Source organism: Phyllopteryx taeniolatus, chromosome 5, assembly GCF_024500385.1.
Source record: "Phyllopteryx taeniolatus isolate TA_2022b chromosome 5, UOR_Ptae_1.2, whole genome shotgun sequence".
In the NCBI taxonomy this organism is placed as follows: domain Eukaryota; kingdom Metazoa; phylum Chordata; class Actinopteri; order Syngnathiformes; family Syngnathidae; genus Phyllopteryx; species Phyllopteryx taeniolatus.
In genome coordinates this window covers 28,166,385-28,178,895 of record NC_084506.1, presented here as the reverse complement: position 1 = coordinate 28,178,895, position 12,511 = coordinate 28,166,385, and the positions used below count along the sequence as shown (strand labels likewise).

The window sequence follows — 12,511 nt, the reverse complement described above, 5'->3', positions numbered from 1 at the left end:
GGTTCAAATCCCGGCCCCGCCTGTGTGGAGTTCGCATGTTCTCCCTGTGCCTGGGTGGGTTTTCTCCGGGCACTCCGGTTTCCTCCCACATCCCCAAAACATGCATTGTAGGTTAATTGGAAACTCTAAATTGCCCATAGGTATGAATGTGAGCGTGAATGATTGATTGTTTCTATGCGCCTTGCGATTGGCTGGCGACCGGTTCAGGGTGCACCCCGCCCGAAGATAGCTGGGATAGGCTCCAGCAGCCCGCGACCTGCGTGAGGAGAAGCGGTGAAGAAAATGGATGCATGGTTCAAAGAAATTAAAATGTTAAATGTCTGATAGTGAAAATAATCATTGGTGCACCCTGAAAATAAACCTGCAACATAACTCCCAATATCACACATGTGCCATTTGCATACAAATGCGATCCAGTTTGACTCATTTTTTAGATATATTCTAATTAAATCAGCTCATTCCGTTTCTATAAGGTGTCAGGTGTTCTTTGAATTGGCTACTTGGAATAGTAAACAGCCTTTAATGTTCAAGCGCAACATGGAACCGTGACCGTTTATTGTTTGTCCTACACACACACGTGCGTGCACTGGAAATGATTCAGAGTATCTTTTTGCTTGACAAAAGAGCAGGCTGCTGCTTGCACGTGGCTCACGACTCACCCCCTTTAAACATATTTTTTTTCTCTCTCTCCCTCTGACGCAGTGTGATGCTATATGCTCAGCACTAATGAGCTCACATTGGAGAGTGTTTTTTCCCCTCACTGGTAAAAGAACACTGTGGCACAGTGAGTCACTATGCAGAATGTATTCCCGGCATAGATGTTTCACAATGTGTTCTTAGAGCATTGTTGTGTGTGTGTGTTTTAAACTGATACAGTGGAACAGGACATGGCACTGTAGTCTAGGATGATGACGCTGCCATAATGGCATGTTCTCCGCACTGCCATTGAGTAACAGCATTTGACATTCACTCAGGACTCTTTTTTTTTTAAACACTATGTAATTATCTTGAATACAATACAGGGAAGTTGGGTAACTAAAATGGGTCAGTTTGTACTATACTCCCTTTTTGCAGGCTAGCATTTACAATACTCTACTTACATACAGTACCGGTACCTGTAGTCTCACATTTGCATACAGTATATTGGTCCTACTTTCACATAGTCTGATGTTTACATACTTCATACACATACATTATTTCTTTTCACATCTACTTGCATATTCTTTCTCTCAAATACCATAGTTTCTGACGTCAAATGTACATTATAGGAAAAATGTATGCATGTAAGAGAAGAATGTGAGGAGAATACCGTATGTACATCTCTTGTTTAAAATTAAATGGGGCCTTGTGCAGGGGTGGGCATAACATGGCTCTTGGGCCACAGGCAGTCCGGTCTATTCTTTAAGCCAGCCCAATGAGCACTTACATCCTCAAGACCCCTGTATCATTAAAGTCAGCCTAATAGCATAAATTAAGTCATTTTCGAACATGTTTGGAAAACAAGAAGAAAAAAAAATTCAACAAAGTCCAGTTGCCTTGATTTATCTTTTGTGGATTACCATGAACCTGATGACAATCTTCATGGACATGAAGAAAAAAAATTTTTTTTAGCATATGTTAAACATCAATTAATTCTTATTAAATCATTGAAAATAAAATACAAAATAATTTTTCTGTTCTTAACATAATATGATTTACATGCACTTTTAAACTTTCTTTTCTTTTTAATCTTATCTACTCATGACTTTGACAATCTGTCCATTTTAAAAATTTAAATGTAGCCCACCCCTGGTAGAATGGAATGAAAGATCTCAAATGAAATGTGATGAAATGGGTAATTGGTTCTCAAAGTTTTTATACTAAGTACCACCTAAAATTAATTAGGTGAAAAAAACAGGCTTTATTCCTAAAAATAAATAAATAAATAAAAAGTGTATGCAATATGATTAGAAGTCACTGTAACACTGCACTGGTTGAACGTTAACATTGTGCAAATGCAACTGTGTTGTACCTAAAAGTTACACAAAACTGAACTGTATTTAATAAGTGTACTGTATAAGTCATGCACAGACACAACAACATGCACAGTTTAAACAATTAATTCAGTGATTCTTTCACATACCACTAGAGGAAGACTGTATACCACTAGTGGTACTTGTACCACACTTTGAGAATCACTGAATTAGGTAATTAGCATAAAAATATGTTTAACGCAGATGTACAAACGAAGCGCTATTGTACAGTGTCACATTGTGTGGCAATGTTTCTGTCTCTCTCTGTTTCTCATCCATGTCACTCAGGGTGCATTTGTATATATATATATATACAGATATCTAGGTTGGCATAGTGTCAACATCTGCTTCACCCCAGTGGGCTGTTGACCGCCTGTTGAGAGCCACGACAGATGGAAAGTGGCTCAAACACTGCCCTCTTTGACTGTGCTGGCAGTTGTCTTCCTAAAATAGCCTTCATTCCACAGCCTTATATGTACAAGCCCTGCAGCATGCGCCCGAGGAGGTATCATGTATCTAGGCCACACAATACAAGTTGCAAGGCTCATTGTTGCTGGCGACCATCAGGCTTCTCCCCGCCCCGGGGAAAAGGCTTCTCTGCAGACCATGGATCTCATCCAGCTCAACCGCGAGTGTCTCCTGCACCTTTTCTCCTTCCTGGATAAGGACAGCCGCAGGAGTTTGTCTCTTACGTGCGCACCGCTGCGTGAAGTCTTCCTGGACCCCCGGCTGTGGAATGTTCTCCACTTCAGCTCGCTCTCTCAGCTAAGGAGCGACAACTTTGTGCTGGGACGCTCCTTGCGTCACCTGTCCATCTGCTGGTACTCTAGCAGGGTGCTACAGGTGTGCAACATCGAGGGCTGGTTGAAGAGCTCCTTTCAGAGGGACATCTGCAGCAAACACGACAGACTGGTCAGCACCTTCCTGGCTCGTGTCTGCCGCTTGTGAGTTCTTGTGTGTGATACGCTTTTCAGACTCTACCAGTGTTTCCCAACCTTTATTGAGCCAAAGCACGCAGAAAAATCTTTGCGGCACGCCACCAAATCAAAATGTCAAAAAACATATTGTATATATGCTGAAATAATGATGATCTTGCCAATTTAAAATACATCATACTCACCAGTAATGCCGATTGTTAAAGTATTATGTAGATGGTGTTTTGCTCGTCTGCCTGGGCTGTAACAAGTTTCGGTCTGACCATCCAATTTGACGACAGAAAATTGCTGATATCATCGAGGGCCAGCGCACTTAACAGAGTTTAAGTTACATTGCCCAGTGCTACTGATTCTGAAGCCCTTGGCCGGATTGGATTGACATGGACTCCAGCTCACCCGTGACCCTAATGAGGACAAGTGCAATAAACCGGTGTTTCCGGAGATTTACTGAGCCAAGACACCCATTTTGCAAAAATGTCACGGCTCACTACTAAACGTATGAAGTATTAATATTGAAATAATGATAATCTCGTCACAATTGACTCACAAACTGACTTACTCAGTATGAAATCTGGGCCTGTTTAATTGAACACAATGCTATTATACTCGTAGGAAGTCATGACTTAGTCGGCTGTATGAATGCCAACAGGTGGATATACAGGTTTATTGTAACTTCCGTCATCTAATGCAATAGCATTTTATTTCTTTTGCTTGTCATTATACATCGCTGGCATAGATAGATGGACAAATCTACATTTGTAATTAACAAGTTTAAGTGTGATTGGATGATTTCTCATGGCACACTAGTCTTCCCTGGTTGGGAATCACTCTTATATAAATGGTCAATAAGGTCATTTTCAAAGAAGGAATGTGATGCAGGTGGAGCTGTAGCTGTTGGTGACGGGACGAGATCGGTCATTTTTCAGGGTAGTATGGCCGTAAGTATTCCTCGGGAATTGTCGTCCACTTACTGTGTGTCCCCTAGGAGCGACAACATCTGGCAACGCCATTGTGATGACGGCTCGCCAGACCAAGCGCAAGTTTTGCCGTCAAGCTAACTTTTGCGTCCAAGCTGTTTTTGTTGCTACGTATTGCTAACGAAAACGGCTAAGATGGCTACTGACTCGCTAGGGCCTCTGCTGAACCTGCATGTCGTTTATTCGTCTTTTTGGGAAAACTCAGAGAAACGGACAACTGCGGAGAGTCTCGGAATGCCGCCGTTTCCCGCCACGAAAGGCAGACGTGAAAGCAGACAAGGAGTTTGTCTCGCTGACACAGCTGGTGACTGAGTGACTCAGTCTGTCTCTCTAACAGTCACAAATCTGAAAGTCCACTTGAGGAGTGTGCAATTTATCAACAAGGGAAGGAAAACGTGCAAATAAAAACGTTAAATAAAAGTTAAACAAATAAACACATTTTTTAAAAGGGGCCATACTACAGCATGTGTTTCATGAATGGTTTTACTGTATGTTGTGATGCACGAAATCTAAAGTCAGCACTGCACTTATTGCACTTCAAATTCTGTGGACTGTTATACAGTTTATTTGATTTGTGGATGGTTTTTCACCTGTTCTGTAAAAAAAATAAAAATAATAATTTGAATTTTTAATACACAATATTTGTGACCTTTTTTTAATCTTACCCTTGACAAATACCCCAAATAAAAAAAAATTAAACTAATACTGAAACAAATAAAAACTCAACTAAAATGAAGCCTTTTTGAGAAAATAGAAACTAATAAAAAGTTACAAACCTTCTCTCATTAAACTTACTGAATTTGAAAAAGAAAAGTCAAAACGAAATAAAAACTGAATATAATGGAAAATCCCAAACTATTATAACCCTGGTGCAGGCGCAGCAATTACAGGACACTTACGACGGTTATTGCGAGCCGGTGTCAATTCACTTGCATGTCTCCACAAATATACAGTACACCCCTGGGACTTGCTTGGTGGGGGAGGGCCACTCACTCATTGCGAGAAATAACTCTATAACTATGTAAAACTGTTCCAGCATAAAAGGGATACAGATCCTCTTTTCTGTTTAAACTAACAGTCGAACAGTACAAAAAAACAAACAAAACAAAAAAAGATGTTGGTGACAGGGAGCTAAATAATTAGCGCCAGCTCATGCATAACTATTAAAAAAGCCGGCACGTGATTCTGTGAAAATTACAGCGCTAATGTCATTACCTTTCATTGGCCAATGTGGCAGTGGTTGGATTTGATAGGTCACTTTGAAAAGAAAGCACATCCTGTCATGTGAGAAGGCACGACCTGTCAGACCTTGCAGAGGCGTAATGATGTCTCTGTGAATGTACATGACGCATGCCAGACAAGTGACGCAGCTGCAAGACAAGTGGAGGGCAGGGCAGAGGGGACTTGGGGGGGGGGGGGGGGGATCTGGGGGTGGGGTTGGCTTGGATGAAGGAGCCTGTTTGGTGAAATCTGAGACGTGGCCACATGAGATGCGAAACCAGTCTGAACTGGAACTGCCTTTGTCTGCCTCGTTTATTTTGACGCCTCGGAGCCTCACTCATGGCATACTGATAAACTCTCCCCAAAATTGTGAGGAAAGCTTGTGCACACGACAAAAGTCAGAGTACGAGTCTGGGAGGGGCTGTCAAGAGTGATGTGGGCTTGGCCCCGCCTATTCTGTGCATGCAGGTGGAGCCTACAAATGACTCTTTCTTGTTGTCAGAGGAATGAACATGTGCATCTGTCCCTGCCTGCCCTCTTTCCCAGATAAGACCTCGCTAAAGCTGTCTCATGCCTTTTTATGGAAAAAGCTGTAAAACATGTCGACTGGCCTCTCTCTTTAGTGCACTTTCAGGCATGTTGACGGCTAAATTTCTAGTTTGCATTTGATTAACTGGAGGCCACAGCACTCAAAGTATCAACACACGTCATTTGATGTAAGGTGGGTGGTTCCTACTACGAGTACTTTAATTACACAGTGAGACAGAGGTGGCAAAGTACTCACACTCTGTATTTAAGTAGAAGTACAGATGTGTAAAAGAAGCCTGGTAAAAGTACTGATTCAATTCCTGTATTTACTCTGAAATGTATTTAAGTACAAAAGTAAAATGTCAAACTTAATTTCAATTCGCAGTTTCAATAACTTGGCGCAACAAAGGAAAACAAATTTCTCTGCAATGCAAACTGTTTCTTTTTATGACTTCATAATGAAAAAAATAATAATAATAATAATTAAAAAAACTCCAGCGTCGGCTTGACCTTTATGCAGCATGCTACCATTGTTTTGCGAACTTTGTGAACTGAGTTTAAAAAAAGCTAAATTAGCTACTGATAACTCAACGTTATTTATTGAGGACTTTAAAAACCAACCACTGCATGAAAGTGCAGTACATAAATAATAACTGAACATACTAAATTAAACAGAACAATTAAAAACAATAACAACGTTAAAAATAAAACAATGAAAGAGTGGCAGCATATCTACTGAGTTGAAACCCAAGAAATAAAAATGGGTTTTAAGAGTTTTCAAAATGGACAAGGAGCGGGCTTGTCTAGTATGTTGCTTCTTTGTACAGTATCTGTTAATCTCGCATTCTTCCGGGTCACTGCTGTCTCTGTTTTTTTCCCACCTTATAAGACCCCAATATCTCAACCTGCACTGAGTTGACCTCTTTTTTTTTTTTTTTTTTTGCAACTTGTCATCTTCCGTGGAGGTTGAAAAAAATAAGCCTATTTTGAAGTAGAAAGTACAGATATCTGTTTTCAAATGTATGTAGCAATAAGAAAGTTGTCCGAAAAAGAAGTACAGATACCTGAAGTCTACCAAAAAAAATTTTGTTGTATTTTTTACTTTGTTACTTCCCAGCACTGCAATGAGATATGTGGCATCCGAATAAATGGAGGCTTTGAGAGCCGGCACTAACACAAGCACGCCTTGTCAAGTAAACTCACAAAGTGAGTTCAGTTTCAGCAGACACATGCCCACATAAAAGCAGTTAAGACTTCCAAAAATGTTTTCTTGACATGCTGAAAACAAACCCTTCCACCCCTGAATGACAAGAACCTTTTGGAGTTTGTCCGCATAAGTCGACCAAGTGTAACCAAAGCAGGTCATTAGAGAGATAATTGCCAGTTTGAAGTAGCATGTGCAGCTGTGGCCTCTTCAGAGACATGTCTCAAGGCCAGACTGCCCCTGTGCAATTATTGTTTGGATTTTTTTTGTTCTTTTCATGGGCGTTTCATCACGTCTTTTACAGAAAGAAGGAAATACTGCAGGAAGCATTTTGTGGCTCCTCGGACAGTGAGAATCTCCCTTAGTTGTCAAACATTAACGGAAAACTAGAAAACTAAGTGGGATGATGATTGGCAGAGAGGAATAACAAAACATTTTAAAAAGGACAAAAAGCTAAAAAAAAAAAAAAACAATAAAGGCTTATTCAATAAATTTCTTTAAGGCCCAGAATGATAAAATTCCAGGTTTACGGCAGCAAAGTGGATAGTATCAACACATAAGTGTAATAATATCATCCATCCATTTTCTATAGCGCTTGTCCTCATTCGGGTCACAGATGAGCTGGAGCCTCTCCTAACTGACTTTAAGGCGGAGTACACCTTCAACTGTGCGCTAGCCAGTCGCACGGAGCATCTTGACGGATCACCATTCAGACGCACATTCACACCTATGGACAATTTAAACAGCAGTAGACAGGTCAATAGAGGGTTCTCGGGCAACCTCCCATCACTCAGTTGAGTCACCTTGAAAAAGGCAAAAATGTAATAATGAAAATGAAATATTCAAATAAAAATATTTCAAAATATATGTATATGTATTTTTAAATGAGCAGGATAAATAGTATATACAGGCGTTAATGATGAGTAAAGTTGCTTTGTTCCTCTCTGGTGTATTTCCAGTCTGGGGCATGCAAATCTTGCCCCATTGACTCTCTTTAAAAGTTATAGCTATTCGCCTAGCAATGGTTAGGACACAAGGTGAGGCGCTACATTCCAGCGCCCTGAGCTGGCCGACTTGTCAAACAGCGACAACCGGATGTGACGTCGGATCCAAGGTGTGGGGGTCATCGAATGTAAACAGCTCTCGTTGGCAAGTCGAATTCCAGTAGTTGATACGTTTGGAAAATGGAGGTGATAGTAAGTCATTCAGGTAAGTCAGTAAAGACGACCTTCGAGGAAATTGAGACGAGAACATCTTTATATCAGCATTCATACATTTTTGTTTGGTGGTGTGCCATGAGAAGTTTCTCATGTAAAATGGTTGCCTTGGCTCAATTAAGCTTGAGAAACACTGCACTATGACCTTCGTGTGCTGACTGTAGTAGTCATATCAATAGTATTTCAGAAGTTCTATTCATATATATATATATATATATATATATATATATATTTAATTGAATAAACTACAAAGACAAGATATTTAATGTTCAAACTGATCAACTTTCTTGTTTATAGCAAATAATCATGAACTTCGAATTTTATGGCTGCAACACATTCCAAAAAAGCTGGGACAGGTGGCAAAAAAAGACTGCGAAAGTTGAGGAATGCTCATCAAACACCTGTTTGGAACATCCCACAGGTGAACAGGCCAATTGGGAAGATGTGGGTGCCATGATTGGGTATAAAAGGAGCTTGAGATGCATCTGTATATACAGTATAGTGTATACAGACATGAACTGCAGCAAGAATACTCATCATCATTGTAGGTAGCAGTAAAACTATACATGCACGTTTCAAGAAACTAGTCAATACCTAAACAATGGCGATTGAAATAAACACCATCAATACTAACTATCAACAGTGGATTGACACATATGCAAAAGTAAATCTAATGCTTGTTTGAACCATGATTCTTGAGAGGCTTAATGTACTGAAGATCGTTGAAAATTTAGAGCTTGTGGAGGTGTGGTTACTTTTGGAGCACTGCCACCCCCCAAAAAATCAGCTTGGAGACAATTTTCTTTTAATGCTTTGAGGGCTGTAATTAAAAAGGAGTACAGTACATATACTCAAATTAAAAGGGAGTTGACACGAGTGGGTGGATTATGCAACTCTTGTAACAGCCAACAGATACTCCCCTTTGATCGCCTTTTTATTTTTTAAATGTTATTGCCATGCCGAAGCTTGCGTGGTGGTACGGTGCCGCACGTGGATACGCCGCTATCACATGCTCAGAGGTTACTGGGGCAGCACCCGTCACACTGCCAGTCCACTGGAATATGTTTGGCTCACATGTGGCAAAACGGTAAGATTATGTAAGTGTTTATGTAAGCCGCATTAGTGAACGTGAATGACATCCCCCCACCGCCAGCGTGCTCGCCCCTGCCAGCCTGACGAGGGTCAAATATGCCTTTTGAATTGTTTCAAACTAAAACGACCACTTGCCGAGCTGCAAGTCATCAAACATCCTGTTATTGTCCTGTCCACTAAAACCGCACGCCCTTTATTTATGAAAGCCTTCTTGGATGAAACACATAGCCCCAGAGGGACACAGTGCAAAGCGAAGGCAGGCTGCAAAATATCATTGTGCTTTATTGCCAAACAGATCATGTTGCGCTTTGCTTTTTATCACGTGTGTCATCTTCTTTATTATCACACTTTTTTTTTTTTTCACACAGACGCCAAGCAGCATTGTTTACTTAGGACTAGTGACAGTCCCTCTTTAAAAAAAAAAAACAACTAATCCCTGCCTGCTAAAGCACTTGTGGTGTGTAACAATGACTGACTGGTTTGCAGTACAGTGAACCCCCCCCCCCGTTTATCGCGGGGAATTCATTCCAGATCAACCCGCAATAGGTGAAAATCCGCAATACAGAGAGACCATATTAAAAAACTTTTTGATATCTAGTTTTACCTCTCCCACACACTTTAAACACATTTAAACTTGTTATAACACTTAAACATAATAAAACACACTGTTACTACCAGCGGAAGGTTACTGTAAAATTTACATAAAACACGTCTGTGTAGATTCTCAGTCATCCAGGTCTTGGTAATCTGCAAAGTTTGAATCAAGGAAACTGGACTGTTCTTCTTTGCTGAAGATGTTTCACCTTTAATCCAAAAGGCCTCTTCAGTTCTAAAGTTTTAGGTGTGGAGTCTCCCTATTTATGCCTTATGGGGGTCGTCAACAGTAGGTTGTTTTTGTTGCCTGGTGTGGTTGGCGAAACAGCCGTGTGGTTGTTACAAAACAGCTTGTTAGGGCCACTCTTCCCCTTGACGAGGTGACCTTTGGACGTTGGATGTCAGGACGTTGTTATATGCAGACGATAGGTGATGTCTCAAACCTCTTTTATGAGATGGCTTTTCTAGTTTGACATACAGTAGATGGCTTCTCTTGCACCTCAGAATTTGGACGTTGTGGTCGTCGAAGAAAAGTCTGTTGTTTTTTTAGATGCAAATGAAGCGCTGATTCTGGACCCGAAGGAGCCGGCCGTCGATGCGTCTGTGAAGCAGTTGCTTCGGTTGTAGAGGCCGTTGGACTCCTCACTGCATTGCACGCCATAAACAAAACTGCTGGATTTTATTCTTGGGGTGAACCGGCTTTTATCTAAGGGTGTTGGTGGGTTTGAAATGCATTGGTATACAGTGTTTGGAGAAAATCCTTCAAAATTTCTCTGACGAACCCATCATGTAGGGTGCCACCACATTTCGCCTCCTGTTTCTGTCTTCAGACTCGGGTACAGAGACTCCTCTTGGCAGATTTGACAAAGGCCCATTTTGGATACCCACAGTAAGAACCTTCCTGATGTGCGTCTGCTCCTTCTGTCTTCCATTAACGGTGGTGGGGATTTTCTCTGCTCTGTCCTCTCGGGTTCTGATAAGTTCTAGCTTGTGTTCCAGTGGGTGATAAAAATCAAGTAGAAGGTACTGGTCTGTGTGGCTAGGTTTTCTGTAGATCTCAATGTTGAGGCTACCATCCTTTCCTGCCCACACCTCGCAGTACAACAAATATTTTATTAAACAAACATTTTATATTGAAACTCCAAAATGTTCAACCAAACCATATAATTCAATCAAACGAAAGACCGCCAGCTTAATGCTAACACACAATGTGAAATGCCAAAGACAGGCTAACAGAAAGTAGCATAGATGTTAGTTATTATGAACCTTTAAACCACTGCTACTTTAACAGCAGCAACACATACAAAGCATACAACAGTACTCAGAGGAATATATTTTTTCTGCTCTAAAGGAACAACAACTACTACTGGAGGTTAGTTGAGGACCTTACCTGTGTCTTCCTTTTGCTCTTAATTACGCTGCATCTCTACCAACATACCTTAGTGCTACCCGGCAAGTAGCGGCAAAATGTGGTACTACCCCGAAGGAGAGCAACCTGAAGTATTAAAAATAAATATTTTAACTAACACACAAGTGGAAGGGGTAGCTTGCACAGTTATTGAGCATTTGATTGTGTGTGTTGCAGGTGCCCGAACCTGCTATCCTTGAAGCTGTCCGGCTGCGGACACATCACCGATCAGGACATGATCATCCTGCTGCGGAACTGCAGGAAGCTGCACCGCCTCCACCTGGAGAACTGCGTCGGCATCACAGACCGCATACTGGACGGGGCGGTGGCTGACGGCTCCAGCCTGGAGGAGGTCAAGGTGGACTTCTGTAGGAACATCACACAAGAGGGGCTCAAGGCTGTGCGAGAGAAGAGGCCCGAGCTGAGGCTGAGCGCAGAGAGGAGCGCAAGCATGATTCCAGATAGTAATCCTGAGGAGAAGGTGCCGCTCACGAGAAATTTGCAGAAACTCCTGGAGTTCTCCTGATAGCAGAACCAGTGTTTTTCAAAGACTATTTATTATTTATTGACAGAGAGATTGTCTTTTTTATTGGGTTTGTCTTCACTTTGTGTTTTTCTACCTTACTTTCCTGACTTTATAGTTTATACTGTAATCCCCCACCCACTATTCGACCGAGCCCTGCCGCAAATAGCGAAAAACCATAAGTAACTGATACCCCCCGCAAATGTTTACTTTTTATAATTGTGTGTCATAATAGTTAATCCATAAATATATCACAAACTATGATTCCAAAAAAATTACTGTAATTTTATCTTACAACATTACCCTTACAAATAAATGGTTTACAGATCATTTGATTTCAACAATATGTTGCATTTTTGTCAAAGACACTTCTAATTTCATTATGAATTCCACAAATTCTTGAAAGGAAGTCTTAAGTACACTTGTGCTCTTAATTATATTCAATCACCAGGCCTTTTTAGCACTTCTTCACAGCTACTTATTCCTAAAAGCAACATTCCCAAGTAAAACAGACGTAAAGAAATCTCACATGATACGTACAATACACAGCTGCACAGTAAAAGAGAGTAGGAGGACGTCCTAACTTGTGCCCTAGCTCCCCATTATGGATTCACATCTGAGGGGGTGTGACATGTGCAGTCGTCTGTTGATTATGAAAACGTGTCTGCCAATGCCACAAGACAATTTTGTTGTGGATATTTGTGTCCTGTGGAAGGCCTATCTAAACAATAATTACACAGTCACACATAAGCTTCATTACATAACTGGGGAACACAATTTTTGTTGCATTAGGTCTGACA

General features: G+C 41.0%; 1 protein-coding gene and 1 long non-coding RNA gene across 2 annotated transcripts; one reads left to right on the top strand and one right to left on the bottom strand.

Moving 5' to 3' along the window:
* The first annotated feature begins 2,618 nt into the window (after nucleotides 1-2,618).
* On the top strand, nucleotides 2,619-12,041 carry fbxl22 (F-box and leucine-rich repeat protein 22). The gene is made up of 2 exons (XM_061774485.1): nucleotides 2,619-2,956; nucleotides 11,366-12,041. Exons 1-2 carry the CDS (start codon nucleotides 2,619-2,621, stop codon nucleotides 11,712-11,714), a joined length of 687 nt encoding a protein of 228 aa, XP_061630469.1. The 3' UTR covers nucleotides 11,715-12,041.
* Nucleotides 5,476-11,359, bottom strand: LOC133478435 (uncharacterized). The gene is made up of 2 exons (XR_009788676.1): nucleotides 11,171-11,359; nucleotides 5,476-10,872 (listed from the first exon to the last, which is right to left on the bottom strand). It is a non-coding gene; the product is annotated as an uncharacterized LOC133478435 (long non-coding RNA).
* Nucleotides 12,042-12,511: the final 470 nt, after the last annotated feature.